The 26,812-nt window shown below is 39.3% G+C and overlaps 1 protein-coding gene across 18 annotated transcripts in view; it reads right to left on the reverse strand.

Annotated features, from left to right (window-relative positions):
• NRCAM (neuronal cell adhesion molecule) overlaps window positions 1-26,812 on the reverse strand; it is a 312,757-nt gene that overhangs the window by 7,737 nt on the left and 278,208 nt on the right. For 5 of the 18 annotated variants that reach the window (XM_036864167.1, XM_036864162.1, XM_036864168.1 and 2 more), the window contains 8 exons: window positions 26,322-26,547; window positions 25,807-25,922; window positions 24,266-24,470; window positions 20,833-20,955; window positions 19,373-19,558; window positions 18,341-18,376; window positions 5,896-6,027; window positions 4,839-4,917 (listed from right to left, as the gene is read on the reverse strand). In XM_036864167.1, the coding sequence (XP_036720062.1) occupies window positions 4,839-4,917; window positions 5,896-6,027; window positions 18,341-18,376; window positions 19,373-19,558; window positions 20,833-20,955; window positions 24,266-24,470; window positions 25,807-25,922; window positions 26,322-26,547 (1,103 nt within the window). The remainder of the gene's footprint in view (window positions 1-4,838; window positions 4,918-5,895; window positions 6,028-18,340; window positions 18,377-19,372; window positions 19,559-20,832; window positions 20,956-24,265; window positions 24,471-25,806; window positions 25,923-26,321; window positions 26,548-26,812) is intronic. The other 13 variants (XM_036864178.1, XM_036864173.1, XM_036864175.1 and 10 more) reach the window with 3 other exon arrangements.

A 26,812-nucleotide genomic window follows, 5' to 3' on the forward strand; every position in this document is an offset into this window, starting at 1 on the left:
CTTTTTAGAAAGTGGTGTGATGTAATGTCCTGCTTCAGGAATTACAATCTGGTTAAATGAGAAAAATGTATATGAGGCACCAGCACAGTGCCTGGCACGTGATTTGTACCTAACAAATCACCACCTGCCATCACACCTCTTCTCTCCACTCCAGACCCCACCTCAGAGAGATATTTTTTCTAAGAAATCCCTTGTATAACACACACACTTAGAACTTTCCAGATGTGATGAGCAGTGACAAGTCTCTGCTGAAGCTCTGGATGAGTGCTTGCCTCTTTTCAACTCAAAGATGAATTTTCAAATGAAAGAGTAAGTCAACTATTTTTGACATTGTGCCAAGGGAAGTTGCTTGGTCAAGTTTAAGTGTGAAAGGATAGTTTCCCAAATGAGAGGAATTTAGAAGTTACAGAAGATGATTGAATAGTCACATCGTTATTTAGCTGTACAGTATTCAAAGCTTAAAAAAATCCACATTTTTATAAGAATTTTTTAAGGACAGGAGGTGTCAGATGTTCTTAGCCTAGAATGTCAAAGATTGAACAAATTTCAAAATAAGTAATAAAACAGTCATAAAATAGTATATACAGCCATAAAATATATTTTTGATACTTACATCCATGATTATCTTTATTCATTGCTATAAGTTGTGCCATGAAAGGAATGTTCAAAACTCAGCTCCTGTATTACTCCCTCTGGGAAGATTTCTTGTACCACCTCCTTCAAGGCCATGCACTTGGCTTTGGCTTCCTGCCCCTGCCCCCTTGGTGCCTCAGCAGTATCCCTTCCCTTTCATAGCACTCTTCACACTATGCTCAGATTGTTCTTTTACTTCCCTCCATCCCTCACTAGACTATAAACTAGTGAGATAACATTCTATTGGTTTTAATATCCCCATAGCCTAGCATACAGTAGGCACTCAATAAATACTGGTTGAATGAATTCGTTGTAAAATAACAATAAAAGAGAGAGTGGGCATTTTGGAAATTCTTCAAAATTCTAACTTTAACACATTTTTCATTTCTTCTTCATCAATTTTATGATGTGAGACAAAGCATCGGAACATACTCTTTCCTTTCCCTTACCCTAAAGAATGAATTTTAGGGAGTTCACTTTTTCTCAGCAGCACTTTGTTCAGGATTGTGCACACAGAAGGTATCCATTGAATGCCTGCTGAGTAAAATGCGGCAACGATGGATACATCTGTGATCGTTGGGTCTGATTTTCCTGTAGTCACCATCCTACCATGGCCAAACCATACTGCAGGGTTTTTTTGACATTCACGACCCAAACACTCCCTGTGAAAGTCTGTCATTATTTATACTGCTCACATATCAGTTTATGTCTGTGAGCAGAATAAATCTAAAGTATATAACAAATGCAACACATCTTCACATCATCCAAGCCTTACAAGCACGGGTTAACATGCTTGCAGCAGGGTCAAGTTCATGTGACAAGCTTCCCATGCCAAGAGCCTCCATTTATGGTATGAATTCAAGTACGATGGTCATATGGCTTATGACCTATGTTCATTCTGGTTTTTAAAGGAATGGATCTGAAGAATAAAAAAATATTTACACGGTTGGTTGCATTGTTTCTCTGATTTTTCTATATGCTAGTAAGGGTGCAGATCCTACTGTCTGTATAATTAAAGAAACAAACAAAGAAAGCTGCAGGCTTCCACCAGAGGGTGACTGCTTGGGGGTGGGTGTTGGAGTGAGGGTACAAGATTAGAGCACATGAAAAAAACATCAAATTTGGCCACTGACGTTCCATCCCTCTTTGCACTATGAAATACCTGCTGGCTCAGAGCCGACCATGTAGAAATGGTTTCATCTTCAAGCCTGAGAATGAGCAAATCATCAACAGAATTCATTTACATTTAGGCAATAGCCCTGATTTTGTGTGTGTCTGTGTGTGTGATCAGCACATTAATTTATTTTCAGAATGAAAAAGAATAAGAATCAATAAATAATACAGAACTCAAAATTTCTAGAAGGTGCAAAGCAGAGAAGGGACTTTTGTGATTGAGGGAGAAGAATGATATTTAAATGTATTATTTAAAAAAATTCTGTAATAAACAGTTGGAACTATTTTCATTCATTATGACATCTATGAAATGAAAGGTCTTTTAGTTTTTTTCAGTAGAAAAGAAACCAAAGGGAAAAAATTCTGAGGTCATGTCAGGAAGTCACAGGACAAAGCCACCTCTGTAGCAAAGGGTGGCTGGGTGTTTTCGGAAATGATCTCACTTGTGACATTGTCCTTATGAATTTTCAGCTTCAGTGAAAAAAAGTTACTGAGTTGTGTTTCAGGTTTAAGACACCCGTCAGAACTTTATTTCCTTTGGCAACTCCCAGATCAACGGAATTACACGTTTTTTTTTTCTTCACACACGAACCAATGTGTGTGTACTCAATAAGCCCAAGGAAAAATCTTTCTCTTCTGAGAAACTCAGGGCACAAGCTAAAGACAGCCATTTGAAAATGCTTCACAAACATATCACATATGAATTAACACCAAGACAAATAAATATGACCAAATAAATGTAAACACAGTAATAATGAGGCCAGTAACAAAATATTTGCTATGTACTGCTCTGAAACCCCAAATCACATTAAAACTCATTAGCAGATAGTTTGTAAAGGAGCACAGAAATCAATCATAGAACTAGAAATCTTTGGAGATCACCTCGTACTTCAACAACTCTATCGTTTTATAGATGAAAAAAATGAGACAGATTAAAAGCCGTATCTAAAGAAATCAAGGGTAGTGGCTGAGTTGACAGTAAAACTAAGTCTCTTGATTCCAAATGAGTTCACATTCAACTTCAATTTCAATCACGTTTTAATGGAGTAGGCAGCAGAGGGACCCTGAGAAAGTCATATCACATCAGATCATGGTTTCACATCACTCTAAGAGCAAGCTGACATTTGAGACGCATGGAGTAAGCAGTACATTGCCAGATTCATTTGGGCATGATAATGTAGAACAGAAACCCATCACCATGTGAAGAATGTATGGAGTGCAATGGTTTGTTTTCAGTTCATGCAAATACATGATATTTTCAGGTTATATTAAAGATCCAGCTTTAGCACTACAAATAAGGGAGTGGTGTGCATATCCTGGGTAGAATTCTAGTCACAGGAACACTAAAAATAACAAGTTATTTAGTAATTATGAGCTCCCCTGCTTTACAGGAGAAATGTGTAGAAGAGTGAATGAAATCAGCAAAGGTTTCAACTCACCCAACCTAAGGCCTGGCAACCCTAGGCTGTGGCCATCTGCAGGGTGCTTTAATGCGTTATAAAACCTTGCGGGTGGACAGGTGCGGATGCTGAATGAGGTTTTCATACCCTTTCAGTCTCAGAGTCAACATCTGACATCAAGACAACCCTCACTAGATGTTTTTCTGTATCCTAAGATACAGAATTCTGAAGAGTTTTAAAAATCACAGTCATCTCCTCTGAAAAGGGGATCAGAATGAAAGCTGAGGTGCCGAGATATACAGGAAAAACACTTGTATCTGTGTGGAGACTGGCGTGAATCTAATTTTGTAAAAAAATACACAGTTTTTCTCAATCAGTTCTCATATTTCTTATCCTTGGCATTATTTTGCCCCTTGTGATATTGACATGGAGACACCAAAAATGAGCTCTAGAGACAGGTGAAAATTAAGACACATATCTTATTTGTAAATGTCATCTGGCAATCACAATAGTGACATATTTTATTTCACCTAAAAGCCTTTTCTTCCGGCAAAAAATTTTTAGGATCTTTTCAAAGTACCAGCAGCTAACATTATTAATAAACTCTTGCATCTGTCATCAATTTCATTCATTTCTCCTCTTGTTTTGATTATTTATTTCTTTGGATATAATGAATATCATTAGGGTTTATTTTACAAGTTGATCACTGAATAATGGATATGAAAAAAAGCCTCAGCACCGGCTCAGCACATATTCAAAAGATTATACTTTATATAAACAAGAGGCTTATAGAAAGAAAGAACACTGTGCAAAGGCATTTGATTAATAGATGTACTCTTTTGGAACACCAAAATCCCAATCTTTTAAATGAATAAATATATCTTTTGTTTTTGTTTTTGAACATATCTAAAATAACCACTTATCTCTCTTTAAAAAGACCTATACCCCCTAGGCAAGAATATCTTTGTTTAAACAGTTTCTTTCTTCCTTTTTTTTTAAAAAAGTATTTAGCACATAGGTTACATTAAATTTGTCCTTAAAGACAGAGCCAAGCCAAGAATGTTTTAGCAAAACCTTGTGAGTTAATACACTGCCTCCAGGGCTGTGATATTTCTTAATAATTAACGGCTTCTAAAACAGCCTGGTCATCATTTCATGATTAATAGGAGGGGGTACAGGTACCTGTTTTGGAAAAAAAGGCTTCAAATCCAAGATGAAAAAGAGTAACATAAATTTTACAAAAGCACTGCTTAGAGAATGACAGGGATAGTTTGCTTTACAATGCAGGTTTGTAGGGTCTTTATTGTTGTTTTAACTCTTATTATCACACACCAGCTTTTCCATGTTGATCAATTACAGCAAAGGTCTCTGGAAAATAGGACAGAGTGGAAGATATTCCATCTCCAAACCTACCACTAAGACGGAAATTTATTTTTTAATGAAAGTGAGATTATTTTAACTGTGCGGGGTGTGTAAACATTTAGACACGCAAGTGTCTCTAAACTAATTTTTGAGATAAATAGGAAATCCCAGGCAGAGTGCATTCCTGGCTGAATCCCATTCTAGGGAGACTGAGTGTGGTGTCTGTTCAGGGCAGGGAGGGGGAAGGGTGGCTGAGAAGCAGGGGCTCACCTGTATTCTCCAAAAGTGCCGTCATCTTCCTTCATAGGTTGGATTTCAGGATCCGCATGGGCATCTTCCTTTTCTTTAACTAAAAAAATGCCAAAATGACATTATTATCTATTGATCCTGGGTTTCCTTATTCAAAGTTTTTAGGAGTGTACTCTATGAGATATACAGCAGTGGGAAATAATTCTATACACCATAGAGTTATACAACCAGATGTATCATGTGGCTATTTATTTATTTATTTATTTATTTATTTATTTGCCATGTGGCTTGCAGATCTTAGTTCCCTGACCAGCGATTGAACCCGGGCCATGGCAGTGAAAGCCCGGAATCCTAACCACTAGGCAACCAGGGAACCCCCTATGCATATATTTTGATGTTCTAGTCTCCTGGAGGTAAACTAGTAGAATGAACATCTAATTAACATACAAAGTTGACTTCATATAATAAGCATTTTGGCACAAGTCTCTTACTCACCTGCTAAAGGAATAAGTCTGAAGCTTCTAGATTTCCCTCTATTTTACCAATCTATCTATTAACTATATTCATGGTTACAAACTGTTTGTAAATCTAATTTTTTGCAGACTTTTTCTCTGCCACTGAAGGGGAAATGGCCAGGTAAAGAAAATAGAAATTCACTGGATCCACTAAATTGAACAAAACATTAACCATATAGGGAAAGCAACAGTACTCATCATGATATCAAGACCCAGTTCATGCATCACTTCTTCTGGAAAACTTCAGGTACCTTCTCCCTCTGCCTGTTGGTTTTAGGTGCTATTTCAGCATCTATGACTCATGTAAAAGCCTAAGGAAGCAGAGTCACTAATACCTTCAGAGGATTGATTCATCTGCTCCCCCAAGTGTCTTCTGATCCTTGGCAATGTTGAGTCTTCCATTACATATAAAGGGATCAAAAATTGTTTGAAAAGAAAAGTCCAAATGTATGGCTCTGGGAGGATACACTTATTGCAATCTCTGTGATTACTCTCATGATTTCTTTTTAGTTTAATGGATCATCATGCAGTATTATACGGCAATTTCAATCTTTCTTTCTTACCTGGATATTTACCACCTTTGTTTCTTCTGATGAAGCAAACAATCAGCAAAATTAAGATCAGGAGAGCGACAGCACACATTAGACCAATGAACCAGCCCTGAGTCGCTATATCCACCTGCCGGCTTGCCATCGCTGGAAAACAAATCAATGGTGTCAGTGTGAATGGGTTCAGGGGGAGGTGACAACTGTTGTAGTCACTTGTAGTAAAAAAAAAACTGCCATAGTACATAAGCTTTTCTATATTTTACATGTGGCCCCGCCTTGGAATCTGTCAGTTACCGATCAGGAGTTACATAAATACTTAACTCTGAAAAATCTTCAATAATTAAAAAAATTCAAATAGAGAAATCCGACTGCTAACACCATTCAATGCTAACAAACCCTGCTGAGCATTGCGTTCATAGTTATTTTCACTATATATTTTCAATAGAAACACAGTCCCAAACCAATTAAAATTTTTACTGTTTATGGGATAAATTGTACATTAACTACAATGATAAGAATAGAAAACCATTTTAAACAGAACAGAATGTATACACCTAATTGAGTATTTTTCTTTCAAAGGAACCACTTTGGGAGGCTAAAATATCATTGCAATGATGTTGCAATTTTCCCAAACGTGTTGGAAACCTTCTGTTTAAAAAGAAAACTTTCCACACATGAAACCTGTCCACATAAGATAAGCAACCTTATTATTTTCTATAACATCTCGACTTGTACCCAAAATATTACTTAGATTTGTTTTTTATCTCAGTTGTTATTCATCTCATTTATAAGAGTTGGTTCTGAAGGATTTGGGGAAATTTCTGAAAAATCCTATTTACCCTCAAAGGATCAGTAAGCAATATTCAATATCATTCGGAATCCGATCAAAAGACTTTGAGATATATCTTGATCAGTGGTATCATTATTGGAATAAGTGGCCAGTTTAGAAAGAAAATACTCATTCACATGTATACATGTACTTTAAGTCTTCCTCTATTCTGTTTTGAGTCAAATAACGTGAAGCCCCTTATTCAACCAATCATAGTATGCAAATCTCCTAAGAAAAACACAGAATAATTAGCATTTCCAGTATTATTCAAAAGTGACAATCAAATGGGACAAAGTGCAGCATCAATGGCTATTCAGACAAGCCCATGAGAATTTGTTGAAAACACTGGTATGAATCTTTTTAAAAAAGGTCTTGATTTTTTTCTCTTTTGACCATAATCAAGGTAAAAGGTTTTTTTTTTTTTAATTCATAAGAATGCCTGTATCATTCTTTTTTGATTAAATTTCTTCTGAATCCACTTAACATGGTTGGGTTAGATGTATGTGATTGCTGGATGCAGAAAGAAGCATGGCGACACCTATCCCAGGCTCTGCTCTATGTTGCAAAAATAGCACCTCATTGCCTTTTTTCTCCACCCAAAGGATAGGGAGAAAAATGAAATGCTTAAAATCAAGTGTGAAGAGGAATGTGAAAAACATGTGGATGTGTGTTGAAGAAATAAAATGAGAAGTGGAAATACATTCTCTGGAGTATAAATTAAATTGCCAGTAGCCTTTCCCCAGTAGCCCCTTGTGTCTCATTGGTTATCGGGGTTTTGAGTTGTATCATCATTAGACACAACTGAAACGTGAGTATGGGCAGGGCCCCCCTACCATACACATACCATAACCATCATCAGGATGGAGATGAAAACAATGATAACGAGAGCTAGCATTTTGAAACTTATTCTATACTAGGCACTGTGATGAGGGCAAAATCTCATTCAGTCTTCACAAAAATCCTGTGAGGTAGGCATGAGGAATAAACCCATGCTCAGAAAGGGTAAAGACCTTGCCTGAGAGTTGGAGCTTCACCCAAGACTGCGGACTCCAAAGAACATGGTACCAGCCATTATGCGCTACTGCTATAAAGCACTGATGTCCAGGCATCAACTCTGCAGAAGTCTTTATGGAGAATAAAATGTTGTAGGGACTTCCTATCTTTGAAATATTTTAAAAGTCCATCAGTACATACTCTTTGACACAGTTCTGTCAATTCACACACGGCCTCTGATGTGTACATTTTCTTTGAAACTGAGCCAAAAACCAACTGGTGTAAGCCTATGGAGCATTTGACTGAAGTTACAGAGTCCTTGTTTTTAATATGCTTAATGATTTACAGCCCTTTAATAAATAGTATCTGCATTTACATTTTTCATCTAATTAAATGCAACTGATAAGGGCAAACTGCAATAAGATCCTCAAGTATTAGCATAGACACTGTCTTAATAGAGATGGTAACTGTCAAAATTGAACTGCCGGCTGGCAGTTTGCAGCTATGCAACTATGCACAAAGTAGAAATGTTTCTTGACAGCTGATAAAGGAACATCCAAGTGACAGCTGATAAAGGAACATCCAAGTTGACTTTGAATTTTTGCCCCTATGTCTAAAGAAAAAAGTTTCAAATATGTCACTATGCCATTTATTTAAGACTGGGCAGACACAGTATGTTAAGAGGTGCACGTGTATGCATGCTCACGTATGTATACATACACACACACAAACGCACCAGAAGTTGTTATAAAACACAAATTATGTAAGTGAAAATAGCTTCTATTGATTTCCCATCCATATAAAAAGGGATCTGAAGCCCAGAATGACTATAAGAGGCTTCAAGTGTTCCCAGGACATTCCAAAATCATCTTAACTACAGATGCACATACAAACCCAAGTCATGGCCACCACTGTGCATCACACACACACACACACACACACACACACACACACACACACACATACACAATGAAGCCTGTGAGGCTTTCTCTTCTTGAATCTGAGTTTCAGTGGGTGGGTAATAGTAGGATTGGGTAGGAAAGTGACAGAGGATTGTCCCTTTATTTAAAACTTTTACAGTAAAATTATATTCATGTATTACTTGAATAAGCCATAGAGCAACACATTAAACAAACAGACAAATATAAAGAATCTGAAAACAGAAAAGAAGCCAGAGGCATGAAACTGATTTTGTTTCCTAGAAGTTAGTCTTAACAACAATCTTCTCCATCACGTTGCTTGTTGTCTCATGTTTAACCTGTGCTGTGTGGGAGTAGGTCTCTGAGGAAAATGTCCTTGAGTACTTAGAATAACAGAATAAGCACGGAAGACAACAGACTCACAGACTTAGAAAACAAAGTTAAGGTTACCAAAGGGGAAAGGTGGGGAGAGGGATAAATTAGGAGATTGGGATTGACATATACCCACTACTATATTTAAAATAGATAACCAACAAGGGCCTACTGTAGAGCACAGGGAACTCTGCTCAATATTCTGGGATAACCTAAATGGGAAAAGAATCTAAAAAAGAATGAATATATGTATAACTGAATCACTCTGCTGTATACCTGAAACTAACATAACATTGTTAAACAACTATACTCCAATATAAAATAAAAACTAAAAAAATTTTAAAAACATGGAAGAAAAAGAGTGAGATAAATGGCTATTTTTGAAGAACCCATTACGTATAAAAGTGTCCTGTTAAAATAGTTAGAAATGTTTAGAAAGGGAAAACAATGACCTTGGCCAAAGTTTGGAGGTAGTTGACCAAAAAAATACAATCCACTAAAAAACACACCCCAACTATTGGGCCCAGTAAAAGCAAATCTGCTCTACATCTTTTGTGAAAGTAGAGAAGAGACACAATGATTGAGGGAAGGAGGGGAGAAAGCAAGAAGAGGAGGTGGGGTCTTAACAAAAGTGTGGGTGAGAAGCATGACAGCAGGACACCGCCTCTAGTCTTCTTTGATTTGTTTTCCGGTGTGTGCCATAGGGAAAAAAATTAAGAAATAGACCTTAAAAATCCAGACTATCAAAGGCAGAGACGGTGTCATGCTAAGAAGATTCATAAAACAAGCACAGATGAAAGTCGAGTCTAGGTTCCTGAAATACGCAGAACTCAGAGAGAGAAGGAGCTCATTCACGCGAAGAGTTAAAAAATCAGCCAGGATGGTATATTTCCACGCCAAGTACTGGCATTCACACCTCAAAACCTAGCTGGAGGAGCGAAAAGCAAGAGCAGCAGAAGACAATACTGTCACCCTGGAGTTCATCCCTACAGGACAGACATGGAAACTGGAAGAACAAGGAAGTTGGGTTAACAGTATTTGCTCCTAGAGGTAATATGTTAACTAAAGTCACTAGGGTTTAATGGATATTCATTCTCTCACGTCAAAGGTGACAATAAGTGGTTGTGACCTTGTCCTATTTCTCCTTCGCTGGCACACAAAAATGGCCCACCCATGATAGTTGTTCACCTTGAACTTACTTGCCAGCTGCAGCTGTTACTTTAGGTATAGTAACACCGAAGACAAAATGTTTTTCTAAAGGGTTTGCCCTCTGTCCTAGAAGAGGACCAAAAAAATATGCCGCAACCTGATTTTGTGGGTGGAATCCAATTCTAGCTAGATCTGCAAGGTGGGCAGTACACTGGGGCCACGAAGGGTCCACAATAGCTGGAAAGATGCCCCAAGTGCTGAACGGGGTGGTCATTTTTGAGACAACCCGTTCCCCTTGGGATGTGGGCCTCCGTGGCCCCGAACAGAGGGTGTAGTGAGAGCCTCTCCTCAGTGTTGAAAGGCTGAGCTCTCCTGCGTTCTAGCTGGGTGACAGGGTAGGCCTTCTACCTCTCATTACTGGTCGTTGACGTGGGGTGTGAGTGGGTAACAACATTGTCTCCTTCACAGGATTGTTGTAAGGACCGAAGGAGAAAAGCCAAGAAAACCATTCACCTAGTACAGATTAGCTCTGAATAAATGCCACGGCTGTTACTATTATTAGCATCCTAGTTGTAAATATGGGCAGAATATCTACTTGAGTACCTCATCCCACTAGCTGTGAATGGATATTCCTCTTTTAAGTTTAAAACAGTATTTGCCTAGAACTCTGTACGCAAGTGGATATGAAAATCCAAAACAAAAACAAAAAAAGGAAAAAAATTTTTTTCCTTAAGCATTATGATTTTAGCACATGAATATTTTTATAAGGTATTTTAATATTACCTTTATTTAATAAGTTATTGACTATTACCTTTGGTTTCTTTCTGTTTCAAAAAACCACTCATGTTTGTATCTTTTCTAAATTAGAAGAAATGATTTTAAAAATCATAATGCTTGGGTAAGGAAAGACACACAAAAAAATACATTTTTGCCTAAAGGTTCTACAGGAAATGCAACATGCCCCCAAGAATGCATGAAGTGACTGAATATAACACGATTTTATGAATCACAAAATGAACACACACCACACGACCCTTCTTAAAATTGAAGCAAGTGGGGATTGTTTTCCATCTTATGAGTAAATAGGAATATTCTTGCATCTTACAAGAACATTTTTCTTTATTTTAGAAACTTTTCTCTTTATTTTAGAAACTGTAATGTCCTTGTGTATTGTGATAATGTTCACATAACTAAGATACATACAGGCAGTCAAATATGGTATGATAATGAAATACACGCATTGAACAATTTCTTTGCTCTATACCAGTTTAACGTTCTTTGCATCAGTTGTCTGACCCAAACTGCAGGGTTCTGCTGGATTACAGTCCATTCTGGCATAAAAAATTGTGACTTTATCAATGAGTTATTTCAGCTCTAAAGCATTTCAAAAATTCCATCCTAACTCCGAGGGAAAGTTTAGACATGTAAATGATGTGAAAAATTGAATCATCCAAATCATGTAGGTTAAGAATCATATTTCCCTCTGCTTTTGTAATGGTTTTGGCCATCGTGTGATTAGAAGATGATGTGCTCAATTCTGTAATTCATTTGCTATAAAGAGCCAAAGACAATCAAGAACCCAACTCCCCACCCAACTGGGCCGCACAGTTGACACCCCTACCCAAAACACAGCTCCACCAGCACTCCCGCCTCCAGCTGGAGCGCTGGGTGGCCTCACCCCTGACTGGGAGCCAGAACGGGCGTGGTGTGTGCCTCACCTGGGCCTGTCTCAAACATACCCTCTGAACCCCCAAAACCAGAGTCCCCTCAGCACCAACTCGAATTTTGTACGCTGTTCCTGGCATTAGACCCTATAACCCAAAGAAGCTCCGAGAACCATTTACAGTTTCTTTCCTCCATTCTTCTTTGTCTATGGAAATTTTGCAAAAACAACACATTTGAATATTTTAAGGGAACAGAAGTCACTTAATGCTTCCAGAAAGGAAAATACACTTTATAAGCGAAAGACAAAATCTAGGGTGCTTCAGTTTATCATTTTAGATGATTATAAGTTGAGTCATGTCAAATAAATCAGTGAAAATGAAGAACTAAATGAAAACGTCCTCAGAGAAAAATCGACTGGATCTCAGATTGCATTTTAATTGCATATATTCCCATTGGGTTAAATCTTTTTGATACAAAGGAAGCTTCTTGATCTGAACCTTGCCTTGTGAAATTGAGTTTCTCTAATGATATTTCTAAAAAGAACTGTTATACATTAAATAGCTGGATCGAACTATGGAAAGGATTGTTTTTTAAGGTTCACAAGATGAATCTTTCGGTAAACTTAATTTAAATACCTTAAAATTTATCCAAGTTATAGATTCAACCTTTCCCAAGTATTGGTTTTTCTAAACCCATAGTTTTGTTTTATTTTTAATATTTATTTGCATGATAAAGGCCTAAACAGAAAGTTGGACTATATTCAACATTTTGTCACAAACATTCACTGGCCACCCAGCTCATCACGTGCAGAGCACACTTCATTAAGGAGGGGCACTGGGTTCTCATAAACTGCTGAAAACTAAAGCTGCCCCATCTCCTAGTAGATGTGGCCAGGATGTAGTAGAGTGCCTGACTTGGGGATCCATTAAACATTGAAATATAATTATTCATTATTACTCTAGTTTACAAGTCGTGGGTAAAGAACAGTTTTAGGTACCACAACCTGAAAATAACATATGCAATGGAACTTATTATGTCCCTTGTATTTAATAACATGAACCAAAGAGATTCCTAGTTACGTATAAAATATATAGGTTGATGGTTCACTCTGATTTTTTCAGATACATCTGATCCATTTATTTGGATCCAGTTATTTTTCAACATGATCCACAGTACATCCTGAAAATGTTCTCAATCTCCTCAAATGCAGCCCCCAAATTAAAAACCGGGTAACAAAATCATTTCTTACTGCCAGCTACACCATATTCAACATAAAAATTCACATGCTCTGGTCCCTCATATTCCCAACTGATATTGGCTGAGGTCTCAGCAGTGGCAGTAGTAAGTTTGCTGATCCTGGGGTTTACTACTTGAAGTAAATATACAATAGAAAAATAAAACAGACAGACGATCAAACTGCAAAACCATACACACACAACATGTAAAATAAGCTTAAGTACCCTGAAATTGTTCCAGTAAAATGAAATTAGAACTGACTGTTGAAATTCAGGGTTCCCTCTTACTTCACTTTCATTACAGAAAGGGTTTTCTTCATTTCTTAAACTACAGCATTAGGAAATAAATTAGTAATCAGAAATAATGAGTTCTATTGAATTAAAATGTATGAGTTCTGTGATGTGGGTCCTGAACAGTGTAAACTGTTGTCCATGAGAGACAGTCCCAGGGAACATCAGAGTCTCCATTTACTGATGTACAGCGGGAAGGAAGCTGCCAAACAATGCCGGGGGCAGAGGTCACAGAACATGGGAGACTGCAAGGTAAAACCCCATACTAGTGGCTGCTTTTCCACGCTATTTATCATCTCAGTGCAGGTCTTTAAGGAATTTGTGTTGGGTGAGAAAAAGATGCTCCTTAGAATACCAGCTTCTGACTTATTTTGAGTCACACATTTCTTTAAGAATCTGCCTCTAGGGAGTTCAGGGACCCCAGATGAGGAGCACCTACTCTGGAGAAGGTTGGATAGTTAGGGCACGCTGGAAGAGAAGCTGCAAAAAAAAAAAAAAAAAAAGCCCAATACTCTTTATCAGAAGTGAAGAACCAAGAAATAAAAGGAAGAAGAACTACTTCACTTGACACACCCCAGAAAGCAAGATGATCTTACCTGCCGGGTGTTCGTTATGTATCATGTTCTGAAAAATCATAGTGCAATCTAAACGGCTGCCTGAAACACCAAATTACAGAGCCTACGCGATGCTATATGCTTTTCACCTAGTTAAGATGACATCTACAGTCATTAAAAGATGTTATTTGGCTACCTAAGCCTGACAATTCCATCAGCCTTTCCTCAATAGCCTAAAGTAAAAATGACATATTTACAGCTATGTTAACTTGGATAGTTAAACAATGATAAGATCAATTATTATCCCTGGGAAAACATCCTAGCATAGTAAACCAGAAAGCATGAATGGGCTACTCAGACTCTAAAATTCCCAAGTATGTTATATAATTTAGAAGCTAAAGCCCTCCACTGCAACAAATTCGATGAAATAGCCTTTCCTGGGATCAAAAAGAGAAGTATATTAAAGAAATTCAATAATGCATTTGACCTCTGTGATCTAATGCACCATCACATATATACTGTGTGCCCCTCTGTGCTAAGGGTGGGAAACAGCAGAAAACAAAACTGATTATGGAATTATATATAGTCTTTCTGTGGACCTAACTGACTTCATTGTCTGAGGTTCTCCTATTAAAGGAATAATGATAGGAGTATGATCAAGCAACAGAGACATATTTACAACAGTACTAATGAACATGTGTGTAACACATCAGTGGCAAAGAACCCAGGCAAAACATTACTTTTCTTTAAAAATTTCTGGAATCATGAAACTGAGGAATTTAGTCTTGGGGTAATTATGGAAGATGTTCAAGGCAGAACCATACCTTCCAACAGAAGAGCAATCAGCTTATTTTTAAAGACACCCAGAGAAGACAGTGCAATTTCCTAAGGTTATGCGGTTTGGCCCCTTTTATCATGGAGAATTCTAACCCTCCTTGCTTTTAATCCCCACTCATGCACTTACTGAACTAACACTCACTGAGCACCTATGACATGCCAGGCAATGTTTCCTTGGATGTGCTATGCAGTGGACTCTGGTATAATGATACAGTGAGAGTCTGACCACAGAGAGGATTCGTCACCTGCGCCTCAGTGCCGTCCTCTGCTCTGTCCTGTTTGACCACAGTCGGCTGCTAATTAGGTCAAGAGCCAGGTTCAGTTCCTGACTTTCCAGTTAGTTTCTCCCTATTCCTGTGCACCAACTAGTCACCTCACAAAAGTGTCCTGATGACTGGTCCCAAGGTGAGAAAGCAGATAATAATCCACAGATAAAGCAGGGTCCATCCATCAGCAATACTGGGACCATAAGTCAAATCCATTATCTGCGTGTTTTCAGTTCATTTCTATAGATGCCTTCACAGGTCTATTTCCTAGAACCCCAGACCCTGAAGTTATTTAAAGGGACAAAGAAATTGAACAAAAGCAGCCAAACAGCTACAGTTTCTTACACCGATATTGAGAGTTTTGACCAAACAAAGACACAGACCAAAATAAGTGGCTCCTGAAGATTTCGAGTACCTACTTCCATGCTCAAACTGAGGATAATGGTAAGGAAAAGGGTTAGCCTGGCATAATACAGCTAACTGAACTCTCCTGGCTTCTACTTCATGGTTTAGATAATCATTTTGTAATTGTATACAAAATGCATACAATGGGGCTTCCCTGGTGGCGCAGTGGTTGAGAATCTGCCTGCTAATGCAGGGGACATGGGTTCGAGCCCTGGTCTGGGAAGATCCCACATGCCGCGGAGCGACTGGGCCCGTTAGCCACAACTGCTGAGCCTGCGCGTCTGGAGCTTGTGCTCCGCAACAAGAGAGGCCGCGATAGTGAGAGGCCCGCGCACCGCGATGAAGAGTGGCCCCCGCTCGCCACAACTAGAGGGAGCCCTCGCACAGAAACGAAGACCCAACACAGCCAAAAATAAATAAATAAATTTAAAAAAAAAAAAAAATGCATACAATGTAATTGTATATTTGGAAGCTTGGGTTTCATTCACATCTCTTAAAGTCTGTAAGAAAATTTTAAAATGTAAACTCAGAGCCATCTCTTTTCCTGTCTTCATAAGTGAATGAAAATCCCTAGAGGCTGATGCTTCTATAGCCAAGGATATCACACCTGTTTTCTCTCAATGGTTCATCTCTTACTCTGTTTCATGGTGCTTCAAATTAAAATATAAAAGATTAAAAATATATATATAAAAGATATATTAAAAATACTAAAATTGGGAAGGATTGTGGAGAATTTTTATTTTTCTTGTCTCCCAGAAAGTCCCTAAACTCTACACGAAGAAGGAAAACAGAGAAGAGGATAGAATTCATTCCTAGATTGAAAAAAGAAGTATTTTTAAGGAAGGGAAACCCAGGGAAACAAATTATTCTCTAGCAGTTTAAAGTCTCATCATGGTAAAATATCATCATTTTATGCAAGCAATGTTTACTTACTGATGCACTATTAAATGAAACAATATAGAAAAGAAGGTTAGATTTAGCTTTTAAAAAAAAATTTAAACACCATTTCTCTTTATATCTGAGTTCCACCAGATTTCAACACTGGGGGCTTTAGGAACCTTCGGAGACTCTCTTTTTGCTTGTCTCTATAATGAGAAGTAATTCACAATTCAATTTAGTAAGATCAAATGGTAAAACCTCAGCTATATTGACATTTCTTTTAGTTAGTCTGAATTCATTAAAATCAGCGGATGAGGGGCTTCCCTGGTGGCGCAGTGGTTGAGAATCTGCCTGCCAATGCAGGGCACACGGGTTCGAGCCCTGGTCCAGGAAGATCCCACATGCCGCGGAGCAACTAGGCCCGTGAGCCACAACTACTGAGCCTGCGCGTCTGGAGCCTGTGCTCCGCAGCGGGAGAGGCCGCGATGGCGAGAGGCCCGTGCACCGCGATGAAGAGTGGCGCCCGCTCGCCGCAACTAAAGAAAGCCCTCGCACAGAAACGAAGACCCAACACAGCCATAAATAAATAAATAAAATTAAAAAAAAAAATCAGCGGGTGATGTTTTTTTCCAGTGGCATGCACGTCCTCTTCCAATATGACAAGTCAACGGAAAACACAAACTGCCCTGCTGCAGCTCAATTAATCGGCTACTGCCTCTAGGCTGAGCCCCAGTGACATGGCCACTGCACAGGGAAAGCGGCCAGGCTTTCTCTGGAATGCTTCCATGAAAGGGTCTAAGGGGAACCCAGCAGTAAATTATTGTAAAACCACCACGGATTTTAATGGATATCTAATCATCCCCAGAAAGAAGCACACATATAAAAGAGAGGTTCCCATCCTTCCACAATCTTGCGAACATTTTGAATGTTTACAACTTTGTTCTTTCAAGGGTAAAAACACCTATAAAACATTATTAAGATGATTGAAAATGGCTACAGTTCTTATTCAATCATTCCCAAATCTACCTGATCTATGTTTTAAAATTTACCAAGACTCTGAATATAAGATTTGTAAGAAAAGAGAAGATATGATCAGGCCTAAGCTCCCAAGATTTGAACAACTTAGGGCAAAGCACTTATTTCTTTTGGTCGACTTTTTCTTCATTCCAATTTGTACTTGTTCAGTCTGTCAAAGCCCAAGAAAATCCCTGGCCAGGGGTGCTCTATATGAGAACACTGCCATGTGAGGCAGGGCGGCCTCCACTGCTCCCTAAAAAGCTGACAAATCTACCAAGAGCCAAGAGTCAAAGACTGGGGGGATCTTTGGGTGGAAGAAATACTACAATTCATTCCAGCACCATTCTCCCAACCAATCCTCCTCATCCAGAGAGCTGTGAGCAATAAAGGAGAACAAAAGTAATTCACTGTGATTGTTGGCTCCTCCCCAGGAGGAGACTTAAGCAGTCTGGCGAAGACAGAAATGGAATAACACAGCTGAGCAGAGCATGCGGGCTGCCTGAACACTTGGTCAGAGGGGATCCCACTGGGGAGGCTTTCAGTCCCAGGGCAGCTGGAGTACGGCTAAGCTGAAATTCCGGGAGGACAGTGTAGTGTGATGCCAGCAACATGTGCGCTGTGTCTAGGAGGGGTACAGGTAAATCAGATTAGAACAGGAAGCTCGGCTGGTCTGATTTCTGACTGGCTGTTTTTATCACGGGACTAACATTTCTGAACCCTTCACAGACGGCATGGCCATCATGAGGGTCTGCGGCAAAGGTACAGTTTGGGTCCTGTCTGGTCTAGCCACGGTCATAGCATTAAAAGCCAAGATTAGGATTTGGACCTGGGATAAGTCTTGAGAAAAGGTGAATTCAATGGGTGGCCTTCTCCTTGTAAAAAAGACTAGACATGAATTTTAAAGTCAAGATCTTGCAGGATCTTATCTTCCTTTTGGTGCTTCAAAGCTTATTTTAAATATTTTCTCTTTTAACCCATGCTGCACTTCCCCATGGTTAACATGGCAAATTTCACACATGTAGAAAGTCATGCAGTTGAATGATTTTACCTTTGCCTGCACCTACATCAGGTGGGAGAATACCAGCTTTCATGAAGGGAAACAGAAATAGGACACTATATAGTTAGCATGTAAAGCTACATAAAAACACTTCTTAAAATGCTAAAGCATGCAAGAAGAATGGAGCGTACCACATCAGGTACAGGGGACAAAGGTACGTTTTTGTTCCCAAACTTACCAGTAATCAAATCTCCACATTACTTAAAGCGCTTTATTCATACTTGCCTATTATGTAAGAAGGCTTAGGAGATTTCAAGCCAATTTTGGGGTAAAAATGTCAATTTCTTATGCTATGGAAGATAATCAAATAAATGATCCTTAAGCAATTCTACAATTTAGAGACATGCAAAACCTTCTACAATGTTTTTGATCATTTTCATTGAATCTCAAGTTTTTCAAAATCATTTTTAGAAGTATTAAAGGAAGTGTTCATTCTTTTTCTAAATACTTTAATGGGGCTCTTTTGCTTTCTGTACCAGATGGCATAGCAAACTATGAAGTCCCATGCTCAAACACAAAGTACATGCATTATTTAATAACTGTTTTGATTTCCTTGCTAGAAAACCTAAATCAGTATGCAGACTAGCAAATTATTTTCTGGTGAATCAAGACCAGAACCACAGTTACATATATTTATTTGTGTGTAGGTATGCATGTCTGTGTGTGCGTGTATTACACATATGTGTATGTGTGTATATAGGTAAAGTTGCAGATAGGAAAAAACATGCCGTGAACTTTGAATTTAAGTGTGGCAAAATACTGTAATTTCCCACTCTCACCTCAATATTTTAATATAAGTTTAAAAATTTCATAGGGACTTAAAAAACAAACATCAAATCATTATTCCAGTATGAATTAAATAGCTGCTTATATATATATATATATATCAGAATGAGAGGTTACAGATAAGTGTTTGTATTAATTGGGTAGCATGGATACTTCCATGGTAAGAAGGAAAGAAAAAGCATAAACTTAAAGATTTTTGTCTCACGATACTTCTCGTTATATGGATTTTATACATACCCATCTTACCTTCATCCATAGTTGTTATCGCTTCCTCTGTTATTTGACTTCCTGATCCTGCTACTGTTTGTGCATAGAAATAAAATTTATATCGAGTGCTGAAATTTAAATTTTTTAAAGTCCAGCGGGTCTTGTTGGCAGGAATTTTCAAATCTACCAGAGGGCCTAATTCATGGGTGCTGTTAACTGTCAATAAGAATATAAACAAAATAAAGTAATAAAATAAATGAAAAAGCCAAAAGAAAACAAACACACTGATACAGAGAACAGAACAATGGTCACCAGAAGGGAAGGGGAATGGGGGGAGGTTGAAATGGGTAAAGGAGTCAACTGTATGGAGACGGATGGAAACTAAACTTTTAGTGGTAGGCACACTGTAGTGTATATGGAAGTCAAAATACAGTGTTGTACACATGAAACTTACATAATGTTATAAACCAATGTTACCTCCATGAAAAAAAAAGAACAAAGTGCATTCCCCGTTCATTGCTGTAGGAAGACTATCGTAAATCAATGTGTCAACCAAAAATGTTAAACCTGGACTACACTGACTTTTGTAATCCTACTCACTCTTTGTCTGACATAATTGATAACCTGACATAGTCCTATAATTGGGAGATTGGGATTGACATACACACACTGCTATATATATAAAATAGATAACTAATAAGGGCCTACTGTATAGCACAGGGAACACTACTCAACACTCTGTAATGACCTGTATGGGAAAAGAATCTAAAAAAAGAGTGGATATATGTATATGTATAACTGATTCACTTTGCTGTACACCTGAAACTAACACAGCATTATAAATCAACTATACTCCAATAAAAATTTTAAAAAATGATAATCTCAAGGGTCACACTGCGATTCTAATACAAATGCATATATTAATGTATGTATGTATATATGTAAATATATATACATAGATATTTAATTGTTTTTGCATATATTTTAAATATAAAAAAATAAACTATGGGATAAACCATAAAAAAAAATCCTATAATATGGTGTAACAAGGGGAAATACATTTTCCATGGGCTTCTAAGCTGGGAGAATTTTCTGGTTGAATCGCAATAGCATTTCTCATGTCTTTGTTTTTGCAGGCGGAGTCATGGGTTGTTAAATAACCCCAAATCTCATCTTCAGAGGCCTTGTGCCAAAGGAACCCCTCTTCTTACCATTTGCTGGTTATACAATACATGACGCCTACACACATAATGACAGCATGCACCTAAACCCCATGCTCAAGGTCTGTATTATTCTACATGTTATTTAATTTTCAAAAGCACATGTCATTTTTCTTTAAAAAGTATGATTTGAAGTTCCTTCTAGAATAACACTTGAAGGTATATGTATATATTCTACAGCTGTAAAGAAATACCCCGTTTGTATTTTAAGATAACAGTCTTTTTCCTTCGTAAACCATATTTCCCTGTTTCCTTCTCCCCATAACTTACTTGGCTGATATTTTAAGGTGTACTCTGTCAAAATGCCATTCGGGTGGCTTGGTGGCTCCCATTCCAAAGTGAGAGAATCTAGCGTTGGATTAACAATCTTCAAAGAGGATGGAGCGCTGGGGACTTCAAATGAGACATACAGTCAACACAAAGGTTTCTGAATGTTTCAAACTGTATTAAAGTGACATATTCCACCAGGTCCACACAACTCATCAAGACTCTTTTTTTTGGCTGCGCCAGACGGCATGCGGGATCTTAGATCCCTGACCCGGGTTTGAACCCGTGCAGAAGTGCGGAGCCCTAACCACTGGACTGCCAGGGAATTCCCCAAGATTTTTGTCTTCTGTAACTCATTTTTGTTCCTGATTCAGCTGAAAATACGTTAATAGAAACCTGTTTCGCTTTTCCTCTTTTTCCCTCACCATTTCCATTTAGATTCATTAAAACCATCCTCTCCAAATACATAAGGGCTTTGCCTTTATATGGATCCAAACCAATGGTTTTAAAAGAGATGGTACTTGTTTGTTTCGTGAATGGGGTCTTAATAAAAGCAAACTAGTGACTGAGTGGAACTATTCTAACCAGACCGTTGAGCAGAAGCAGCTGTGTTCTGGGCTATTAAGGACTGTTTTCTCCAGCAAACCAGGTGTCTCCAGTCAGAACATCCTGCCTGCCAGGCTCTGGGCCTGAGCCAGCCCCCCCAAGTGCAGAGGAGCTCTTATCCGGAGAGCTGAGAGACGCCCGGCAGCTCGCAGTGATGGACAAGAGCCCGGGTGCTGACACAGCCCTGGCTCTGGGGAAGGAGCGCAGGGTGTCAGGTTCTCCGTGGCAGAGGCTGGCAAATTACCAGTGGAAACATGCCCGGTCTTCTTTTATTCACTTCCTCAGAGCATGATGGACGATGGCAGCCCTCCCTCACGATCGTGACCTTCTCTACCCAACCTACCACGTTCCCTAAAACCTCCTGTCCCTCTAGCCAGAAACCAGGCAGTCGAGCTGAATTTCCCCCTCTGCCTCATTTCCACCATCTCCTGGGACACTAGATCCTGTCACATCCACCCTGCTAACCTCAACTGTATCCATTCCCTCCTCGTCTCTCCGCCACTGCCCCCCTTCAGACCCTTGGTGGCCTTGCCTAGAACAGTCCTGGCCCATAGTTCTAAGCTTCCGCAAATCACCCCTTTGAGAATCTGATGACAGCCCCAAACTCTCCCCAGAAAAATATACGCACCTTGTATATAATATTAGGGGGTTCACGGAGCTCCTTAAACCCATTCATTGACACCTGAAGAGACTGCCGTCCTCAGGTTAAGAGCTCCTGGCTTGAGGGTTAATATCCATAGCATTTAAGACCATCCATTGTTTTGGTCCTCCCTAGCTGACCTTCCTCCCTTTCCTCACCGTTCTCGGCTGCCTGACTTACCGTTCCCTGAAGGAGCCATGATGTTTCCTACCTTTGTGTCTTTGGACAGACTACTCTTCTCTTGTCTGTTCTTTAATCCCCTGGTTCTCTTTTCTATGGCACCTTCCCCTGAGCCATCTAAAGGGCCAGTGTAGGGTCTCACTAGCGAAAGCCTCTAGTGGAAGGAGCCCTAAACCTCCAAGGAGCAACGAGGCTGAGGACAAGCCACTGTAATGAGATAGGAGGTGGACACAGATGATTCTCAGAGGCTGTTGGGCAGCTGCCAACACCATGAGCCCTTCAACCAGGAGCCAGGACAGGGTTTGTCTGTGAACTGCTTTTAACCACACCTGGGTATATATCAGAAAAAAAAAAAAAAAACACTAATTCAAGAAGATACATGCACGCCAACGTTTACAGCAGCATTATTTACAATAGCCCAAGCATGGAAGCAACCTAAGTGTTCATCAATAGATGAATGGATAAAGAAGATGTGGTACATATCTACAATGGAATACTACTCAGTCATAAAAAAGACTATACACCTGTAACTTACATAATATTGTATAGCAACTATACTTCAATAAAAGAAGAATTGTCCTCTAAAATAAAATTGTAACCAAAATGTTTATTTAAAAAAAAAAGACCTAAGCAATCCACAGAAGCTATCTGGATCATTTTCAATACTGGCTTGAGGCAAAATTCAAGATAAGCAAAGGCCATGCTAGTGCCTTTCTTACTACATGGCCCTTTCTCCTCATCCACTAGGCTCCCAGGTGGCTGTGTCCTGACTCCTCTGGCCCCCGCTCCTACATCAGTTGTGTTTGGTTCTCCCTTCCTCCTCCCCTTGCCATGGCCCACACTTGCAATGATTCTTCCTTTCTCTTTCCAACACATTCTGTCAAGACCACCAACCTTCTAACTCAGTTCCACATTAGCATGAACTGCAAAGGTGCACTGAGAAAGAAGTAAACTACAACCTAGAGGATTCTTTTCCTTTCTAGATATTTTTCTTAGGTGATCACATCTAGCTCTCATGCTTTCTGGCTAAGGTAACTGAGGTTTAGAGAAACTGTATAACTTGCTTCAGGTCAGAAAGTTAATGACCCAAGTCAGCATCAAATTAGCAAGGTTCTACAACCTAAGTGTCCATCAATAGATGAATGGATAAAAAAGCTGTGGTATATATATATATATATACATATATACACACACACACACACACACACACACACAATGGAATACTACTCAGCCATAAAAAAGAATGGAATTTTGCCATTCGTAGCAACATGGATGGACTTGGAGGGTATTATGCTAAGTAAAATGAGCTAGACAGCGAAAGATAAATACTGTATGATAGTGCTTATATGTGGAATCTAAAAAATACAATAAAGTAGTGAATACAACATAAAAGAAGCAGACTCACAGATATAGAGAATGAACTAGTAGTTACCAGTGGGAGGGAGGGGGAATAGAGGAGTGAGGGAGTGGGAGGTACAGACTATTGGGGGTAAGACAGGCTCAAGGATGTACTTTACTACATGGGGAATATAACCAATATTTTGTAATAACTGTAAATGGAAAGTAACATTTAAAAATTGTATAAAAATAGGGAATTCCCTGGTGGTCCAATGGTTAGGACTTGGTGTTTTCACTGTCAGGGCCCAGGTTCAATCCCTGGTCGGGGAACTAAGATTCTGCAAGCCATGCAGCTCGGCCAAAAAAAAAAATTGTATAAAAATTTTAAAAATTAAAAACAAAAAATTAGCAAAGTTTTGGACCATGTGATTGACTGTGGAGAAAAATTTTAAGTCAAGAGAAAGGGGGTTTCAGGGAAGCCTCTGAAGCCTTCCCCACACCCTCAGGCCATAGACGAGCTGACACTCTGTCAGCTCTGTGTGTGCCGTGTTCATCTGTGGGAAAATCACATTTGCTCTCCAGAATATACTTTCTTTGGGGGCCCATCGGTCACGCAAAGTCTCTCAGGATGCACCACACGCTGCTAGGATCTCAGTGACACGTCCACCCTACCTCCTTCCGGGGTATTGAAGACCCTATCGGGGCTGGCTGGGCCCTCCCCTTTCCCATTGACCACGCGGACGTTCAGTGTGTAGTGGCTAAAGGGCTCCAGCCCGGGCAACATGCCATGAGTCTTGCTGCCCTGGAAAGTGAGGATCTTTTTCTCAATATGGCGTCTGTTTCTTGTTGATGAACTCTGTGCCTTCCAGTAGTAAATCTGAAACGGCAGGAGTAAAAGTCAGGGATGGAGAAGGGAGCCAACAGAACCCTCAGGCTCACAAAATTAAAGCTTTATTATTATCTTTTTTCCCAGAAAGTTCCCTTGGTACATTTTAGACTAGTGGAACAACGGACAGATATCAATTTTGAGGCAGGAGAGTAGGAGGCACAGGTAATGAGGGAAATTAAGAAATCGTGATGAAGCTCGGTTATGCCATGTTGTTGGAGAAGTCTAAGTGAAATAAACCAAAGAAACGAAACCGCATGAGACCCATACAGAAGGATTTAAGTGTCCTTTACTTGTATAAAATATTCTAACGGTAAAAATTACTGCCCAATATTTACATACTTTTCCAGAGTTAATACAACTTCATGTACAATATGTCATTTAGTTTAATACTAAAAACCACAGTGAAGCTTTTATTATTACTACTCCTACAGTACAGAAGAGCCCCTGGGCTATCAAGAGGTAAGAAGACCCTCCACTTCAAGTCTAGGGCTTTCTCACTATGCCAAACTGCATCACTTAATTAAAAATACTTATTTTTTGGTATGAAATTGTAGACACAGATTTTGAAGAGATAAAGTGTTGATTAACTTTGGATAGAAATCCAGAACTGTTGTTTACTAAGCCCTCTTAAAGTCATCTTAGGAGTTTAAAGGCACTTTCAAGAGAAATCAACATATATACAGAACCTAGCAGTCTTAGAGGAAGAAAAACCAAAAACCCAAAGTTGAACATGATGCAGTGCAAAAACTGACCTCTAGAGGTCAGGGTTTGACCAATCAAAGCCTTGACTTCCTTGGTAGGTGTGAAAGTTCTTTGACCACCTCTCAATCAAAACTATGAATCGGTCTTTCTGTGCGTCCCAAGAACACAGATAACTGATGTTTATAAGAATGACTGAGTTGGAACTCTATGATCTTGAACTATAAACTATTTAAAACAAAAGTCTACATTGTTTTCTGGATAGTTTTGTTTGTTGAACACATAGTTTTCTTTGTTTAAAACCACAGTCAGTGTGGTTTTAAAGCTAGGTGCATTTCATTACATTCTAGTTTTTTGAACATTAGTTTTCCCCATTTCGTGCATGCGGTAACTGTTGAGTTGGCAGAATGTAGACTATCTGTGGGAAAAATGGAGAAAGAATTTTTTTCTCCCTTTGTGTGCAGTAAGATTTCGATCCAGCTCTAGCTGGGATGCTTCAGAGGTAGGCTTCCTGAGGCAGTATACCTGATGAACAGGTGGCCCTCCTCTGGCCAAGCAAAGGGCGTCTGGCATTGGCCGACGGACTGTTTCTAAGAAAAGAACACGAAAGGTCTCTTTCACTTGCCCGATAGCCCTGCAGGTGTCCTCGGATACTTTTCAGAGGTACCGGGTCCCAGCGCACCTCGGCTAAGGTGCTGTTTACCACGTTTACGTGCACATTCCCGGGAGCCACCATTGGGACTAGGGAAAGATGAGAAAGGGGGGTAGAAGTATCAGTGTCATTTTGAATTTCATGCAAAAAATGTCACTGTCTCCTAATTTTGGCTTGAAACATGCCGCAGCCTGATTCTATGTATTATCAAGGATGGAGAATAGATGTTAGTTTTTGTTTTTTTTTTTTGAGCTCTGTTCATTTGACTTTGTGAGAACAACATATCTTTTTAAAAAGTAATAACTTTTAACACGCTGAACCTATTTTCTACGTAGCAGGCTGTTTAGATGTAGAAATGTTGAGCTAAATCATGGCTGCCTCCCATCCTCCCTCCCAATCTCAGCACCTCTGGACATGGCCTTGACTTGCACTTTGGTAAGTCTGCTTTGCTGGGGAAAAATAGACATGAAGTAGCATCAGGCACTTACGGTCTTCTCCAGAATGTCCCAGGACCACAGCTGGCTCTGGAGCAAAGCCCGCGTCGTTCAGGGCCTGAACTTTGATCAGGTATGGGACAAAGGTCGGGGTGCCCGAGACAATGTATTTGGATACATCTGCCACAACCATAGACGTCCATTCATCATCACCATCCTTCTGGCGCCAGCTAACTTTGTACTGAAGGCCTGGCCCATTAGATTCAAAACCATTCAAGGGCTACAAGAAAAGCCAGACCATCAGAGCTTACAAAACAGATCAGCGGTGCTATCTCTTACTGGAACGGCAAATTCAATTCTCAGACTTAAAGACGGTGAGCGCTGCGCAACTAAAGTACAAGCTATGAACAATTTTCTCCAGGGACCTTCTGTCCTTTTTTTCACCTGTGATGAGATTCACAGCTTGTTTGGGATCAACATTTCAAAGGTGGTTAATTTCTATCTTGAAGTAGTAAAAACTACCTAGGTCTCTCAGATTCTGGCTA

This window comes from Balaenoptera musculus, chromosome 9 (genome assembly GCF_009873245.2).
Source record: "Balaenoptera musculus isolate JJ_BM4_2016_0621 chromosome 9, mBalMus1.pri.v3, whole genome shotgun sequence".
Classification (NCBI taxonomy): Eukaryota; Metazoa; Chordata; class Mammalia; order Artiodactyla; family Balaenopteridae; genus Balaenoptera; species Balaenoptera musculus.